This window comes from Panthera pardus, unplaced genomic scaffold, assembly GCF_024362965.1.
Source record: "Panthera pardus isolate Hobbes unplaced genomic scaffold, ASM2436296v1 HiC_scaffold_5, whole genome shotgun sequence".
NCBI lineage: Eukaryota > Metazoa > Chordata > Mammalia > Carnivora > Felidae > Panthera > Panthera pardus.
In genome coordinates, this window is record NW_026526980.1 from 11,994,659 (window position 1) to 12,013,598 (window position 18,940).

Here is an 18,940-nt window from a genome sequence, read left to right on the forward strand (position 1 = left end):
GTGAAGCTATGCTATCCCCATGTCACAGAGAAGGAAATGGAGGCTGAGAGGTTATTTTCTAAGGCAAAGAGTGGAAATTGGAAGTATGGAAACTGGTCCTGTTTTTTTTCCAAAGGCCCAACTCTCAACTTGTTTTTCCATTTATTTAATAAACATTTACTTTTTAAACTACGCAGTTGTTTGCCACTCACCCTGAGCCTCACTCTGGTTCTTCATTGCAGGTGATGAAGGCATTTATTGTCCTGACCCCGGAATTCCTCTCCCGTGACCAGGACCAGCTCACCCAGGAGCTGCAGCAGTATGTGAAGTCAGTGACAGCCCCATATAAGTACCCGAGGAAGGTGAGTGAGGGCAGATGGATGGGATGTGCTCCCCTCCACTGGTTCCTGGGGCTCTGCTCGGGTGGCTGGGGTGAAGCTTATGTAGCCAATGGAATAAACATTTTCCTATGCAGAAGAAGCAATTCAACTTAGGGATTTGGAAGAATCAACTCAATCAGATGGAACCTCTGTCCTATGTCAGAAACATGGCTGACATGTCATCATAAAGAAAAAGATGAAACACATTCTCAGAGATATCAAGAAGATTATTTGTAAGGAGTTAAGATGGCAGAGCACCATGGAGATCCTGAGCTTGCCTTATCCCTGAAACACAGCTAGATCAGCATGAAACCATTTTAAACACCTAGGAAATTGACCTGAGGACCGACAACAATCAACATAACTTGAGCCACAGTGTTCAGCAGGTACATGGTGCAGAGAGGTGAACTGGGGGAGAGAAAAGACAGGGAGGGTAGGGAGATGTTTTTGCAGAGAGAGGACAGAGAAAGAGAAAGGGGGAAAGTGTGGTGCATTGGAATTTTGCAAGAAAAGCACTCCCCTGAAAGTAGCTGGAAAGAAAGGGAGAGAAAGAATAAAAATGCTCACAGGGGACTGAACAAGAAATCAATTCCCCAAAACCTTTGACAGGAAGAAAGGAGAGGGTTTCAATATCACCAGGATTCTATGAACAGTGGAGTGCAGAGTCTGAAGTTTTGTAACTCAGTGCCTGGCTGTGCTCTGGTGAGGAAGTAAGGCGACTCCCCACGAGCAGGGAGTGGGGCCTGAGAGGTCCATGGGCCACATGTGGAGAAGCGATTCCCCTGCTTGGAGTGCACTTGGTAGAGGCCATATGGCCTCCCCTCAGAGATCTTATGTGGACCCCAGAGAGCAGCCACATTTGCTGGTATTGGGACAAAGACACCAGAGTGAAACCTGGAACCAGCTGTGTTTTGTGACTTGCCATAACCTCTGAACCTCTGCTGCTGCACGATCACACACATGTTTTCTGGACAAGCCTTCCCCTGGCCGCTGCTCACTGAGACCCTCCCCCAGTGAGTCAGTGCTTGTCCAAGCCCAGCTGTCTCTGAAGTGTGGGGTTTTGAAACACAACCCCATCTGAGATAAAACTCTGGAGGAAGGTGCTGCTTGGCAGGCAGGCAGTGTGGACAGGAAAGGGTAGAGGTGGGGAGCAGACAGAGGCCGGAGACAATGAAGAGGTGCTTGATCGCAAGTTGGTGAGAGTGTGAAGTTCTTGTGCCAGAGATTAGGGAGCTGGGTGAAGCCATTTCCACTTCTCCCATGCACGTACATGCGTACACCCACACCAATAAGCTATAGTGGAGAACAAAGCCATTATACCACGCATTGCCCAACTGCCCCTTCAGGCACATCCCCTAGTAGACCAGCACAAGTCACTTCACTTGCTTAGTGTATGGACTATAGAGGGCTTCATAGTTTCAGTTCTAGGTGAAACTGGATGTAACTTCATTCAGGTTTTATTCTGTTTCCTGGTTCATTTATTTGTACATTTTCTTCTGTTTTGGCTTAAAATACAGACTTTTTTCTTCCTTTCTTTGGAAACAGAAAGGGAAAAACTTATTTTTGGTTTATTTTTTTATTTTTGACTTTTTACGATCTTTTATTCTATTTCACTTATTTTATTTTATTCTAATTACATACATTTTAATTTTTGCTTTTTTTTCTTTTCTTTCATACTTTTCTCTATTCTAGCAAGCTTCTGTCAACAAGCCAACCAAAACGCATCTAGGATATAGCATCCTTTATTTGAATTATTTTTTATTTTACTAATTTTTTTCTTCCTCTAAAATAACAAGATGAAGGATTCACCCCAAAAGAAAGAACAGGAAGAAATGATAGTCAGGGGTTTAATCAACACAGATATAAGCAAGATGTCTGAACTAGAATTTAGAACCATGACAATAGGAGTTCTACCTGGGGTGGAAAAAAGCATAAAATCTGTTTTTGAAGAGATAAATAAAATCTAGTCAGGATGAAATTAAAAATGCTGTAACTGACATGCAGTATTGAATGGATGTCACAACGACAAGGATGAATGAAGCAGAGCAGTGAATCAACAAAATAGAAGATAAATTTATGGAGAATAATGAAGCTGAGAAAAGGAGGCAAACAGGCAAAAGAGCATGCTACAAGAAGTAGTCTCAAAAAACAAAAAAAGGAATAACATCTGAAAAATAGGAGTCCCAGAAGATGAAGAGAGAGAAAAAGGGACAGAAAGTTGATGTGAACAAATTATAGTGGAAAACTTTCATAATCTGGAGAATGGCACAGGCATCAAAATCCAAAAAGCACAGAGAACTCCCATTAGATTCAACAAAAAACGACCACACCAAGGCATATCATAGTCAAATTCAGAAAATACACAGACAAGGGAAGAATTATGAAGGCAGCAAGAGAAAAAATGTCTTTAACATACAAGGGAAGACAGATCAGGTTTGCAGCAGACCTGTAAACTGAAACTTGGCAGGCCAGAAAGGAGTCACAGGATATTCTATGTGCTGAATGAGAGAAATATGCAGCCAAGAATTCTTTATCCAGCAAGGCTGTCATTCAAAATAAAAGGAGAGATAAAAGAGTTTCCCAGACATTCAAAAACAAAAGGAGTTCATGACCACTAAACCAGCCCTGCAAGAAATTTTAAGGGGGACTCTGGAGAAAAGAAAAAAAAAAAAGAAAGAAAAAAAAGTAAAGACCAAAAGCAACAAACATTAGAAAGGACCAGAGAACATCACCAGAAATACCATATCTATAGGCACCACAATGGTACAAAATTCATCATTCAGTACTCAATCTAAATGTATGGACTGAACACTCCAATCAAAAGACATAGGACAGCACAGTGGCTAAGAAAACAAGTTCCATCTATATGCTGCTTACAAGAGACTCATTGTAGACCTAAAGATGCATGCAAATTGAAAGTAAGGGGATGGAGAATCATGCTATCATGCTAATGGTCATCAAAAGAAAGCCAGAGTAGCCATACTTATATCAGGCAAACTAGATTTTAAAATAAAGACTGTAACAATAGATTAGAAAGGGCATTATATCATAATTAAGGGGTCTATCCACCAAGAAGATCTAACAATTGTAAACATGTATGCCCCCAACATTAAAGAACTCAAATATATAGATCACTTAATCACAGACATAGGAAGGAAGAAAGGTCTCAAATACAAAACTTAACCACACACCTAAAGGAGCTGGAAAATATCAAATAAAGGCCAAATATGCAGAGGAAGGGAAATAATAAGATTAGGGCAGAAATCGATATCAAAATTAAAACAAAAACAGTAGAAGAGTTCAATAAAACCAGAAGCCCGTCCTTTGAAATAATTAATAAAATTGATAACCCCCTAGCCAGAGTGATCAAAAAGAAAAAAGAAAGGACCCAAATAATTAAAATCATGAATAAAAGAGGAGATATCATGGCCAACATTGTAGAAATACAAACAGTAAGAAGAGCACTATGAGCAATTAAATGCCAACAGATTAGCCAATCAGGAAGAAATGGACAAATTTCTAGAAACATATAAACTACCAAAGCTGAAACAGGAGGAAATAGAAACTTTGAACAGATCCAAAACCACTAAAGTAATTGAATCAGTAATCAAAAATCTCCCAACAAAGAGTCCAGGGCCAGATGACTTTCCAGAGAAATTCTACCAAACATTTAAAGAAGAGTTACCACCTATTGTTTTGAAGCTGTTCCAACAAATAGAAATGGATGGAAAACTTCCAAACTCATTTTATGAGGACAGTCTTACCTTTGTCCAAAAACCAGACAAATACTGCACTACAAAGGAGACCAATGTCCCTGGTGAACCTGGATGCAAAAATTCTCAACAAGATACTAGCCAACTGGATCAAGCAGTACTTTAAGAGAATTATTCACCACAATCAAATGGGATTTATTCCTAGGATGTAGGGCTGGTTCAGTATCCACAAATTAACCATTGTGATTCATCACATTAATAAAAGGACACGAACCACATGATCCTCTCAGTATAGGTAGAAAAAGCATGTGACAAAATACGGCGTCCTTTCTTGATAAAAACCCTCAAGAAAGGAGGGATAGAAGGACCTTACCTCAAGATCATAAAGGCCATATAAGAAAGACCCACAGCTAATATCATCCTCAATGGGGAAAAACTGAGAGCTTTCCCCCTAAGGTCCAGAATCAGACAAGGATGCCCATTCTCACACAAATATTCAACATAGTATTGGAGGTCCTAGCCTTAGCAATAAGACAATACAAAGAAATAAAAGGCATCCAAATGAGCAAGGAGGAAGTCAAACTTTCACTGTTCATAGATGACATAATACTTTATGTGGAAAAGCCAAAAACCTCCACCAAAAACTGCTAGAACTGCTACATGAATTCAGCCAAGTCGCAGGATACAAAATCAGTGTACAGAAGTCAGTTGCATTTTTATACACCAATAATGAAGCAGCATAAAGAGAAATCAAGGAATATATCCCACTTATAATTGCACCAAAACCCATAAAATACCTAGGGATAAACCTAACCAAAGGGGTGAAAAATTTCTAAACTGGAAAGTATAAAAAGTGTATGAAAGAAATTGAAGAAGACACAGAAAAGATGGAAAAACATTCATGCTCCTGGATTGGAAGAACAGATATTGTTAAAATGTCAATACTACCTAAAGCAATCTACATATTCAATGCAATTCCTATAAAAATAACACCAGCATTCCTCACAGAGCTAAAACAAACAATCCTAAAGAAAACCAAGTCTGGAGGCATCACAATTCCAGATTTCAAGATGTGTTACAAAGTTGTAATCATCAAGACAGTATGGTACTGGCACAAAACCAGACACTTAGATCACTGAAACAGAATAGAGAACCCAAAAATGGACTCACAAATGTATGGCCAACTAATCTTTTTTTTTTGCTGAAGATATTCTTTTTTTTTCAATATATGAAATTTATTGTCAAATTGGTTTCCATACAACACCATGCTCATCCCAAAAGGTGCCCTCCTCAATACCCATCACCCACCCTCCCCTCCCTCCCACCCCCCATCAACCCTCAGTTTGTTCTCAGTTTTTAAGAGTCTCTTATGCTTTGGCTCTCTCCCACTCTAACCTCTTTTTTTTTCTTCCCCTCCCCCATGGGTTTCTGTTAAGTTTCTCAGGATCCACATAAGAGTGAAAACGTATGGTATCTGTCTTTCTCTGTATGGCTTATTTCACTTAGCATCACACTCTCCAGTTCCATCCACATTGCTACAAAGGGCCATATTTCATTCTTTCTCATTGCCACGTAGTACTCCATTGTATATATAAACCACAATTTCTTTCTTTTTTTTTTTTTCAAATTCATAAGTTATTTTATTTTTTTTCAATATATGAAATTTATTGTCAAATTGGTTTCCATACAACACCCAGTGCTCATCCCAAAAGGTGCCCTCCTCAATACCCATCACCCACCCTCCCCTCCCTCCCTCCGCCCATCAACCCTCAGTTTGTTCTCAGTTTTTAAGAGTCTCTTACGCTTTGGCTCTCTCCCACTCTAACCTCTTTTTTTTTTTTTTCCTTCCCCTCCCCCATGGGTTTCTGTTAAGTTTCTCAGGATCCACATAAGAGTGAAAACATATGGTATCTATCTTTCTCTGTATGGCTTATTTCACTTAGCATCACACTTTCCAATTCCATCCACGTTGCTACAAAAGGCCATATTTCATTCTTTCTCATTGCCACGTAGTATTCCATTGTGTATATAAACCACAATTTTTTTTTTTAATTTTAATTTTTATTTTTTTTCAATATATGAAATTTATTGTCAAATTGGTTTCCATACAACACCCAGTGCTCATCCCAAAAGGTGCCCTCCTCAATACCCATCACCCACCCTCCCCTCCCTCCCACCCCCCATCAACCCTCAGTTTGTTCTCAGTTTTCAACAGTCTCCTATGCTTTGGCTCTCTCCCACTCTAACCTCTTTTTTTTTTCCTTCCCCTCCCCCATGGGTCTCCGTTAAGTTTCTCAGGATCCACATAAGAGTGAAACCATATGGTATCTGTCTTTCTCTGTATGGCTTATTTCACTTAGCATCACACTCTCCAGTTCCATCCACGTTGGTACAAAAGGCCATATTTCATTCTTTCTCATTACCACGTAGCTTTCCATTGTGTATATAAACCACAATTTCTTTATCCATTCATCAGTTGATGGACATTTAGGCTCTTTCCATGATTTGGCTATTGTTGAGAGTGCTGCTATAAACACTGGGGTACAAGTGCCCCTATGCATCAGGACTCCTGTATCCCTTGGGTAAATTCCTAGCAGTGCTGTTGCTGGGTCATAGGGTAGGTCTACTTTTAATTTTCTGAGGAACCTCCACACTGCTTTCCAGAGTGGCTGCACCAATTCGCATTCTCACCAACAGTGCAAGAGGGTTCCCGTTTCTCCACATCCTCTCCAGCATCTATAGTCTCCTGATTTGTTCATTTTGGCCACTCTGACTGGCGTGAGGTGATATCTGAGTGTGGTTTTGATTTGTATTTCCCTGATGAGGAGTGACGTTGAACATCTTTTCATGTGCCTGTTGGCCATCGGGATGTCTTCTTTAGAGAAGTGTCTATTCATGTTTTCTGCCCATTTCTTCACTGGGTTATTTGTTTTTCGAGTGTGGAGTTTGGTGAGCTCTTTATAGATTTTGGATAGTAGCCCTTTGTCCGATAGGTCATTTGCAAATATCTTTTCCCATTCCGTTGGTTGCCTTTTAGTTTTGTTGGTTGTTTCCTTTGCTGTGAAGAAGCTTTTTGTCTTAATAAGGTCACAGTAATTCATTTTTGCTTTTAATTCCCTTGCCTTTGGGGTTGTGTCGAGTAAGAGATTGCTACAGCTGAAGTCAGAGAGGTCTTTTCCTGGTTTCTCCTCTAGGGTTTTGATGGTTTCCTGTCTCACATTCAGGTCCTTTATCCATTTTGAGTTTATTTTTGTGAATGGTGTGAGAAAGTGGTCTAGTTTCAACCTTCTGCATGTTGCTGTCCAGTTCTCCCAGCACCATTTGTTAAAGAGACTGTCTTTTTTCCATTGGATGTTCTTTCCTGCTTTGTCAAAGATGAGTTGGCCATACGTTTGTGGGTCTAGTTCTGGGGTTTCTATTCTATTCCATTGGTCCATGTGTCTGTTTTTGTGCCAATACCACGCTGTCTTGATGATGACAGGTTTGTAGTAGAGGCTAAAGTCTGGGATTGTGATGCCTCCTGCTTTGGTCTTCTTCTTCAAAATTACTTTGGCTATTCGGGGCCTTTTGTGGTTTCATATGAATTTTAGGATTGCTTGTTCTAGTTTCGAGAAGAATGCTGGTGCAATTTTGATTGGGATTGCATTGAATGTGTAGATAGCTTTGGGTAGTATTGACATTTTGACAATATTTATTCTTCCAATCCATGAGCAGGGAATGTCTTTCCATTTCTTTATATCTTCTTCAATTACCCTCATAAGCTTTCTATAGTTTTCAGCATACAGATCTTTTACATTTTTGGTTAGATTTATTCCTAGGTATTTTATGCTTCTTGGTGCAATTGTGAATGGGATCAGTTTCTTTATTTGTCTTTCTGTTGCTTCATTGTTAGTGTATAAGAATGCAACTGATTTCTGTACATTGATTTTGTATCCTGCAACTTTGCTGAATTCATGGATCAGTTCTAGCAGACTTTTGGTGGAGTCTATAGGGTTTTCCACGTATAATATCATGTCATCTGCAAAAAGCGAAAGCTTGACTTCATCTTTGCCAATTTTGATGCCTTTGATTTCCTTTTGTTGTCTGATTGCTGATGCTAGAACTTCCAACACTATGTTAAACAACAGCGGTGAGAGTGGGCATCCCTGTCGTGTGCCTGATCTCAGGGAAAAAGCTCTCAGTGTTTCCCCATTGAGGATGATGTTAGCTGTGGGCTTTTCATAAATGGCTTTTATGATGTTTAAGTATGTTCCTTCTATCCGACTTTCTTAAGGGTTTTTATTAAGAAAGGGTGCTGGATTTTGTCAAAGGCCTTTTCTGCATCGATTGACAGGATCATATGGTTCATCGCTTTTTTTTTATTAATGTGATGTATCACGTTGATTGATTTGCGAATGTTGAACCAGCCCTGCATCCCAGGAATGAATCCCACTTGATCATGGTGCATAATTCTTTTTATATGCTGTTGAATTCGATTTGCTAGTATCTTATTGAGAATTTTTGCATCCATATTCATCAGGGATATTGACCTGTAGTTCTCTTTTTTTTACTGGGTCTCTGTCTGGTTTAGGAATCAAAGTAATACTGGCTTCATAGAATGAGTCTGGAAGTTTTCCTTCCCTTTCTATTTCTTGGAATAGCTTGAGAAGGATAGGCATTATCTCTGCTATCAACGTCTGGTAGAACTCCCCTGGGAAGCCATCTGGTCCTGGACTCTTATTTGTTGGGAGATTTTTGATAACCGATTCAATTTCTTTGCTGGTTATGGGTCTGTTCAAGCTTTCTATTTCCTCCTGATTGAGTTTTGGAAGCGTGTGGGTGTTTAGGAATTTGTCCATTTCTTCCAGGTTGTCCAATTTGTTGGCATATAATTTTTCATAGTATTCCCTGATAATTGTTTGTATCTCTGAGGGATTGGTTGTAATAATTCCATTTTCATTCATGATTTTATCTATTTGGGTCATCTCCCTTTTTCTTTTTGAGAAGCCTGGCTAGAGGTTTGTCAATTTTGTTTATTTTTTCAAAAAACCAACTCTTGGTTTCATTGATCTGCTCTACCGTTTTTTTAGATTCTATATTGAGCCACAATTTCTTTATCCATTCATCATTTGATGGACATGTAGGCTCTTTCCATAATTTGGCTTGTTGAGAGTGCTGGTATAAACATTGGGGTACAAGTGCCCCTATGCATCAGGACTCCTGTATCCCTTGGGTAAATTCCTAGCAGTGCTGTTACTGGGTCATAGGGTAGGTCTATTTTTAATTTTTTGAGGAACCTCCACACTGTTTTCCAGAGTGGCTGCACCAATTTGCATTCCCACCAACAGTGCAAGAGGGTTCCCGTTTCTCCACATCCTCTCCAGCATCTATAGTCTCCTGATTTGTTCATTTTGGCTACTCTGACTGGCATGAGGTGATATCTGAGTGTGGTTTTGATTTGTATTTCCCTGATGAGGAGCGACATTGAGCATCTTTTCATGTGCCTGTTGGCCATCGAGATGTCTTCTTTAGAGAAGTGTCTATTCATATTTTCTGCCCATTTCTTCACTGGGTTATTGTTTTTTCGAGTGTGGAGTTTGGTGATTTCTTTATAGATTTTGGATAGTAGCCCTTTGTCCGATATGTCATTTGCAAATATCTTTTCCCATTCCGTTGGTTGCCTTTTAGTTTTGTTGGTTGTTTCCTTTGCTGTGAAGAAGCTTTTTCTCTTCATAAGGTCCCAGTAATTCATTTTTGCTTTTAATTCCCTTGCCTTTGGGGATGTGTCAAGTAAGAGATTGCTACGGCTGAGGTCAGAGAGGTCTTTTCCTGGTTTCTTCTCTAGGGTTTTGATGGTTTCCTGTGTCACATTCAGGTCCTTTATCCATTTTGAGTTTATTTTTGTGAATGGTGTGAGAAAGTGGTCTAGTTTCAACCTTCTGCATGTTGCTGTCCAGTTCTCCCAGCACCATTTGTTAAAGAGACTGTCTTTTTTCCATTGGATGTTCTTTCCTGCTTTGTCAAAGATGAGTTGGCCATACGTTTGTGGGTCTAGTTCTGGGGTTTCTATTCTATTCCATTGGTCTATGTGTCTGTTTTGTGCCAATACCACGCTGTCTTGATGATGACAGGTTTGTAGTAGAGGCTAAAGTCTGGGATTGTGATGACTCCTGCTTTGGTCTTCTTCTTCAAAATTACTTTGGCTCTTCAGGGCCTATTGTGGTTCCATAAGAATTTAAGGATTGCTTGTTCTAGCTTTGAGAAGAATGCTGGTGTAGTTTTGATTGGGATTGCATTGAATGTGTAGATAGCTTTGGGTAGTATTGACACGGAATTCAGCACGGAATGTTTTTCCATTTCTTTATATCTTTTTCAATTTCCTTCATAAGCTTTCTGTAGTTTTCAGCATACAGATCTTTTACATTTTTGGTTAGATTTATTCCTAGGTATTTTATGCTTGTTGGTGCAATTGCGAATGGGATCAGTTTCTTTATTTGTCTTTCTGTTGCTTCATTATTAGCGTATAAGAATGCAACTGATTTCTGTATATTGATTTTGTATCCTGCAACTTTGCTGAATTCATGGATCAGTTCTAGCAGACTTTTGGTGGAGTCTATTGGATTTTCCATGTATAATATCATGTCATCTGCAAAAAGCGAAAGCTTGACTTCATCTTTGCCAATTTTGATGCCTTTGATTTCCTTTTGTTGTCTGATTGCTGATGCTAGAACTTCCAACACTATGTTAAACAACAGCGGTGAGAGTGGACATCCCTGTCGTGTTCCTGATCTCAGGGAAAAAGCTCTCAGTTTTTCCCCATTGAGGGTGATGTTAGCTGTGGGCTTTTCATAAATGGCTTTTATGATGTTTAAGTATGTTCCTTCTATTCCGACTTTCTTGAGAGTTTTTATTAAGAAACGTTGCTGAATTTTGTCAAATGCCTTTTCTGCATCGATTGGCAGGATCATATGGTTCTTATCTTTTCTTTTATTAATGTGATGTATCACGTTGATTGATTTGCGAATGTTGAACCAGCCCTGCATCCCAGGAATGAATCCCACTTGATCATGGTGAATAATTCTTTTCACATGCTGTTGAATTCGATTTTCTAGTATCTTATTGAGAATTTTTGCATCCATATTCATCAGGGATATTGGCCTGTAGTTCTCTTTTTTTACTGGGTCTCTGGTTTAGGAATCAAAGTAATGTTGGCTTCATAGAATGAGTCTGGAAGTTTTCCTTCCCTTTCAATTTTTTGGAAAAGCTTGAGAAGGATAGGTATTATCTCTGCTTTAAACGTCTGGTAGAACTTCCCTGGGAAGCCATCTGGTCCTGGACTCTTATTCGTTGGGAGATTTTTGAGGACTGATTCAATTTCTTTGCTGGTTATGGGTCTGTTCAAGCTTTCTATTTCCTCCTGATTGAGTTTTGGAAGCGTGTGGGTGTTTAGGAATTTGTCCATTTCTTCCAGGTTGTCCAGTTTGTTGGCATATAATTTTTCCTAGTATTCCCTGATAATTGCTTGTATCTCTGAGGGATTGGTTGTAATAATTCCATTTTCATTCATGATTTTATCTATTTGGGTCATCTTCCTTTTCTTTTTGAGAAGCCTGGCTAGAGGTTTATCAGTTTTGTTTATTTTTTCAAAAAACCAACTCTTGGTTTTGTTGATCTGCTCTACAGTTTTTTTAGATTCTATATTGTCTATTTCTGCTCTGATCTTTATTATTTCTCTTCTTCTGCTGGGTTTAGGCTGTCTTTGCTGCTCTGCTTCTATTTCCTTTAGGTGTGGAATTAGATTTTGTATTTGGGATTTTTCTTGTTTCTTGAGATAGGCCTGGATTGCAACGTATTTTCCTCTCAGTACTGCCTTTGCTGCATCCCAAAGCATTTGGATTGTTGTATTTTCATTTTCATTTGTTTCCATATATTTTTAAATTTCTTCTCTAATTGCCTGGTTGACCCCTTCATTCTTTAGTAGGGTGTTCTTTAACCTCCATGCTTTTGGAGGTTTTCCAGTCTTTTTCCTGTGGTTGATTTCAAGCTTCATATCATTGTGGTCTGAAAGTATGCATGGTATGATGTCAATTCTTGTATACTTATGAAGGGCTGTTTTGTGACCCAGTATGTGATCTATCTTGGAGAATGTTCTTTGTGCACTCGAGGAGAAAGTATATTCTGTTGCTTTGGGATGCAGAGTTCTAAATATATCTGTCAAGTCCATCTGATCCAATGTATCATTCAGGGCCCTTGTTTCTTTATTGACCGTGTGTCTAGATGATCTATCCATTTCTGTAAGTGGAGTGTTAAAGTCCCCTGCAATTACCACATTCTTATCAATAAGGTTGCTTATGTTTGTAATTGTATTATATATTTGGGGGCTCCTGTATTCGGTGCATAGACATTTAGAATTGTTAGCTCTTCCTGATGGATAGACCCTGTGATTATTATATAATGCCCTTCTTCATCTCTTGTTACAGCCTTTAATTTAAAGTCTACTTTGTCTGATATAAGTGTGGCTACTCCAGCTTTCTTTTGACTTCCAGTGGCATGATAAATAGTTCTCCATCCCTTCACTCTCAATCTAAAGATGTCCTCAGGGCTAAAATGAGTCTCTTGTAGACAGCAAATAGATGGGTCTTGTTTTTTTATCCATTCTGATACCCTGTTTCTTTTGGTTGTCAAATTTAGTCCCTTTACTTTCAGTGTTATTATAGAAAGATATGGGTTTAGAGTCATTGTGATGTCTGTAGGTTTCATGCTTGTAGCGATGTCTCTGGTACTTTGTCTCACAGGATCCCCCTTAGGATCTCTTGTGGGGCTGGTTTAGTGGTGACGAATTCCTTCAGTTTTTGTTTGTTTGGGAAGACCTTTATCTCTCCTTCTATTCTAAATGACAGACTTGCTGGATAAAAGATTCTTAGCTGCATATTTTTTTCTGTTCATCACATTGAATATCTCCTGCCGTTCTTTTCTGGCCTGCCAAGTTTCAGTAGAGAGATCGTTCACGAGTCTTATAGGTCTCTCTTTATATGTTAGAGCACGTTTATCCCTAGCTGCTTTCAGAATTTTCTCTTTATCCTTGTATTTTGCCAATTTCACTACGATATGTCATGCAGAAGATTGATTCAAGTTATGTCTGAAGGGAGTTCTCTGTGCCTCTTGGATTTCAATGCCTTTTTCCTTCCCCAGATCAGGGAAGTTCTCAGCTATTATTTCTTCAAGTACATCTTCAGCACCTTTCCCTCTCTCTTCCTCCTCTGGAATACTAATTATGCGTAGATTATTTCTCTTTAGTGCATCACTTAGTTCTCTAATTTTCCCCTCATACTCCTGGATTTTTTTATCTCTCTCTTTCTCAGCTTCTTCTTTTTCCATAATTTTATCTTCTAGTTCACCTATTCTCCCCTCTGCCTCTTCATTCCGACCTGTGGTCATCTCCATTTTATTTTGCAGCTCATTAATAGCATTTTTGAGCTCCTCCTGGCTGTTCCTTAGTCCCTTGATCTCTGTAGCAATAGATTCTCTGCTGTCCTTTATACTGTTTTCAAGCCCAGCGATTAATTTTATGACTATTATTCTAAATTCACTTTCTGTTATATTGTTTAAATCCTTTTTGATCAGTTCATTAGCTGTCATTATTTTGGGATGTTTTTTTGAGGGGAATTCTTCTGTTTCGTCATTTTGGATAGTCCCTGGAGTGGTGCAGAACTGCAGGGCACTTCCCCTGTGCTGTCTTCAATAACTTGCGTTGGTGGGCCGGGCTGCAGTCAGACCTGATGTCTGCCCCCAGCCCACTGCTGGGGCCACAGTCAGACTGGTGTGTGCCTTCTCTTTCCCTCTCCTAGGGGTCGGATTCACTGTGGGGTGGCATAGCCCATCTTGGTTACTTGCGTACTGCCAGTCTTGTGGTGCCGTGGACCTGGAGTATTAGCTGGGGTGGATTGGCAAGGTGCACAGGGGCAGGAGGGGCAGGCTCAGCTCGCTTTTCCTTTGGAGATCCACTTCGGGAGGGGCCCTGCAGCACCAGGAGGGAGTCAGACCCGCCGGAGGGATGAATCCACAGAAGCATAGCATTGGGTGTTTGCACGGTGCAAGCAAGTTTCCTGGCAAGAACTGGTTCCCTTTGGGATTTTGCCTGGGGGATGGGCGAGGGAGATGGCGCTGGCGAGCGCCTTTGTTCCCCACCAAGCTGTGCTTTGTTGTCCGGGGCTCAAAAACTCTCCCTCCCGTTGTCCTCCAGCCCTCCCGTTCTCTGAGCCGAGCTGTTAACTTATAACCTTCCAGATGTTAAGTCCCGCTTGCTGTCAGAACACACTCCGTCTGGCCCCTCTGCTTTTGCCAGCCAGACTTGGGGGCTCTGCTTTGCCGGCGGGCTGCCCCTCCGCCCTGGCTCCCTCCTGTCAGTCCATGTAGCGTGCACCACCTCTCTGCCCTTCCTACCCTCTTCCGTGGGCCTCTCGTCTATGCTTGGCTCTGGAGAATCCATTCTGCTAGTCTTCTGGCGATTTTCTGGGTTATTTAGGCAAGTGTGAGTGAAATCTAAGTGATCCGCAGGATGCGGTGAGCTCAGTGTCCTCCTACACTGCCATCTTCCCAGAAGCCCCTGGCTAACTAATCTTTAACAAAGCAAGAAAGATTATGTAATGGAAAAGACAGTCTCTTCAGCAAATGGTACTGGAAAAACTGGACAACGACCGGCAGATGACTGAACATGGACTACTTTCCTACCCCATATACAAAAGTAAACTCAAAATGGATGAAAGACCTAAACGTAAGGCAGGAAGCCATGAAAATCCTAGAGGGGAAAACCGACAACAATCTCTTTGACCTGCAGCAGCTTTTTACTTGTCATGTCTCTGGAGGCAAGGGAAACAAAACAAAAATGAACTCTTGGGACCTCATCAAGATTAAAAGTTTCTGCACAGCAGAGGAAACAATCAGCAAAACTAAAAGGCAACCAATGGATTGGGAGGAGATATTTCCAAATGACATATCCAATAAAGGGTTAGTGTCCAAAATTCATATAGAACTTGTCAAACTCAACACCTAAAAAGCAAATAATCCAGTGAGGAAATGGTCAAAAGACATGAAAGACACTTTTCCAAAAAAGACATCCAGATGCCTAACAGACACATGAAAATATGCTTAACATGACTCATCATGAGGGAAATACAAATGAAAATTACAATGAGATACTCCTTCACATCTGTCAGATAAAATTAACAACTCAGGCAATAACAGATGTTGTCAAGGATGCAGGGAAAGACGAACCCTTTTGCACTGCTTGTGGGAAGGCATACTGGTGCAGCCACCCTGGAAAAGAGTATGAATGTTCCTCAAAAAACTAAAAAAACAGAACTACAGTATGACTCAGCAATTCACTACTAGGTATTTATCCAAAGGGTACAGGAGGGCTGATTCAAAGGGGAACATGACCCCAGTGTTTATAGCAGCACTATCAACAATAGCCAAAGTATGAAAAGAGCCCAAATGTCTATTGACTGATGAATGGATAAATTAGATGTGGTGTGTGTGTGTGTGTGTGTGTGTGTGTGTGTGTGTGTATGTGTGTGTATAATGGAATATTACTCATCAAAAAGAATGAAATATTGCCACTCGCAACAACGTAGATGAAACTACAGTGTATTATGCTAAATTAAGTCAGGGAAAGGCAAATATCATATGATTTCACTCATATGTGGAATTTAAGAAACAGAACATGTGAACATAAGGGAAGCAAAAATAATATAAAAACAGAGAGGGAGACAAACCATAAGAGACTTTTAAATACAGAGAACAGAGGGCCACTGGTGGGATGTTGGTGTAGGGATGGGCAAAATGACGAGGGACATTAAAGAGGACATTTTGGGGATGATCCTTGGGTGTTATATGTAAGTGATGAATCACTAAATTCTATTCCTGAAATTTAAAAGATTAGATTATTTGTAATCTTTCAAAATTTGAAAAAAATTGAAATCAACAACTGCCACACCTTTTAAAAACATTGTTTGTAATAAGATATACATTCTAAATTGTAACCCAGTACATATATAGATGCAGAGCAAACAAAAGTTAACAAATATTTACTCTAGCACACAATACATTTTAATAGTTTTTATTTACTTCATTTGTTTTCAGTGCCATATGCAACCTATGGAAATGTCCAGCAATAGAGAAGTGATTGAATTATTAATGGTATTTAATGTTGTCCTATAATTTAAAAAGACGATGCAGATCTTTTTGTTTGCAACATAAAAATATCACAACAATATCTTATTAAGAGTAAAAAGTAAGGTGTGAGTGAATAGACATAATATTATCCTATTTGCTGAAAAACAGTTTGAAAGGATACTTATGCCACAGGCTTAATGTCTCCTTCTTTTGTAATAGTTGCTGCATTTTCAGACTGTTTGCAATCTAGACATATGCCATACAGCTAATATTTATTGACATTGACTATATGTACCAGGTCCTGGACTCAAAGATTTACATTTTTATTATTTGATTTAATCCTCTTCAAACCTGAGATGGTGTAACCATCCATTTTATGGAGCAGAAATGGAGGTTCAGAGACTTCAAGTAAATTGTCTGAGGTTGGAGTTGATAAAAGGATGGAGTTGAAATTCAAACCCACGTGTATCTAACAATAGAGTTCATACTTTGAATGTTAGGCTATGCTGCCTCATAGAGAGGAGAACGGAGGATGCATACCAGTTAGGATGGGCTAGATGTTATTGTGGGTAACAAATAGCCCAAAGTCTTAACAACTTATAATAAAGGAAGTATCTTCCTTGCTCATGCCACATGTCCACCATGGTCCCCCTGGGACCAGGATAAAAGAGCACCCACCATAGCTAACTACCAGGTGACATAAGAGATGGACAGAGAGGTGGCCAGATGCAGTTGTTCCCAAGTGTTGTGTTCGAGGTGGCACACTTTACTCCCACTCACATTTCCTGGTCAGAGCATATCACAGGGCTGCATCCAGCTTAGTGGGTAAGAGGACAATGTGACATTCTTCATAGAGCCTAGCGAGGCCACCACATGGTACCAGCCTGTCTGGGGACTGCTCAGGGGCAAAGGAGGGGCATGGGTCATTGGTAGGAAATGATAGCAGGACTAAGTCAGGATAGGTTTGCTTCATCCTCAACCAGGTGGAATTTGTCCCAGAGTTCCCCAAAGTCATAACTGTTAAGATTAAAGAAGTGAACTTCAGAAAAAGGAGTTTGGTCAGATGTAATCAGCAAAACACTCAGAAACCACTCTGTAATCTTGACCAAATCCCTGGCTGCCTCAGTTTCCCCACTATGGAGAGGGTGAGGAGGGGAATGTAGAGCACTGTTTTGCAAGAGTGTCAGGACTTCCCATGTTCTAGCATTTTTGTTCTCTTAAATTAATATGTTATTGTCTTCCCTCCACATCCCTGGGTAAGTGCTCCAAATGTGGTCTGGTAATAAAACATTGACATCAACATCCGAGGCGACCTTGTGTTGTGCTTTTATTCTGTGAATAAACTGGCACTAAATGCTATCCCTCCATAATTCTTCCCAAGTTCCATTAGAGAAAACTCTGGTGCCAGGGGCCCTGGGTGACTCCTTATGCCCATTCAACAACTAGGACACAGAGGTCAGGGGGACATTCCTATGGCCCCAGGTGTCCATCTCTGTCTGGCTTGACCATGCCCTGCTGAGGATGAGGCCAGGGCCAGAGCTAGTAAGGTGGCCGGGGAAGGGGGAAAGGGCCGAGGGCAGCCCACTGTGGTGATTCCACTTGCTCGAAAGACCATGGCTCCCTGCTCCATCCACCATTCCATGGATCTGCTGCCACTGCCTCTGAATGCTGCGGCTGCTGCTGCTGCTTCCTGGCCCTAGCCTGCACCAGCACAGATGAGTGAGTGAAGGATCTGCCCTTTGGGGACTCAGGAGTCCTGCAGGACTCCTCCAGCTCTTTTCCGGGGTGCCCATTCCTGCATTCCTTCCATGGGGCCCAGGAGTTCTGTTTCCCCAGCCTTGCCTTGGGGCCCCCACTCACTCACCCTTCCCAGGGCCTAGGTATCTCTCAGCCTCACCAGGGTCTAGGAGCCCTCCCCACACTTTATAACCTCCTCCTGCCATCTGCAGCCTTCCCAGCTGCTGGCCTGTGGTCCTGTGAGCTGCCCTTCACTCCATCCATCCTTGGAGACCGAGATGGCATCCGAAGTGGGGGGCACTGGAGGATGGGAGAAAAATGGGCAGAGGGAGCTGAGCCTGAGGGTGGGGGAAGCACATATTGTCTTTTGCTCACCCACCCCAGGATCGCCCTTGAAGGGTTCCCTTTGCAGCTACTTCTGAGGTGCACAGACACACACATGCACAGAGGAAAAAACAGACACCACAAGCACACACAGGCATGGATACACAGATATGGAACACAGGCATGGAACCACCCACAGTGTCATCTGGGACTCAGGTATGGGGCCCATGGACAGGCTCACACACAGACTCGCACTGCAGACATAGCCAGTGTCACCCTGAGTGGAACACACACACACACACACACACACACACACACACACACTCAGGGTCACATGAATCAGCCCCATAAAGCAAACTCTACAAATAGTAGACACACACAGAAAACACACACACATACCCACAGGTATGATCAAGAACACCCAAAGGGGTCTCAAATTCACACATACAATCAATACACACACAAACACGAAACACAGATACACAGAGATGCTCCCACAGGGACTCATGTACCTGAGACACACAGATAATACAGTCACAGACACAGATTTGCACAGTGGATGTATGTTCATTCAGAGACACAGACATAGATACATGCATACAGATAAACACAAGAGTAAAACATGAAAACAACCAAGAAACAGGAAACTCTTGT

General features: G+C 40.9%; 1 protein-coding gene across 1 annotated transcript; it reads left to right on the plus strand.

Moving 5' to 3' along the window:
- The first annotated feature begins 215 nt into the window (after nt 1-215).
- LOC128772511 (acyl-coenzyme A synthetase ACSM1, mitochondrial-like) lies at nt 216-17,532 on the plus strand. The gene is made up of 2 exons (XM_053894365.1): nt 216-341; nt 17,209-17,532. Exons 1-2 carry the CDS (start codon nt 225-227, stop codon nt 17,386-17,388), a joined length of 297 nt encoding a protein of 98 aa, XP_053750340.1. The 5' UTR covers nt 216-224; the 3' UTR covers nt 17,389-17,532.
- Nucleotides 17,533-18,940: the final 1,408 nt, after the last annotated feature.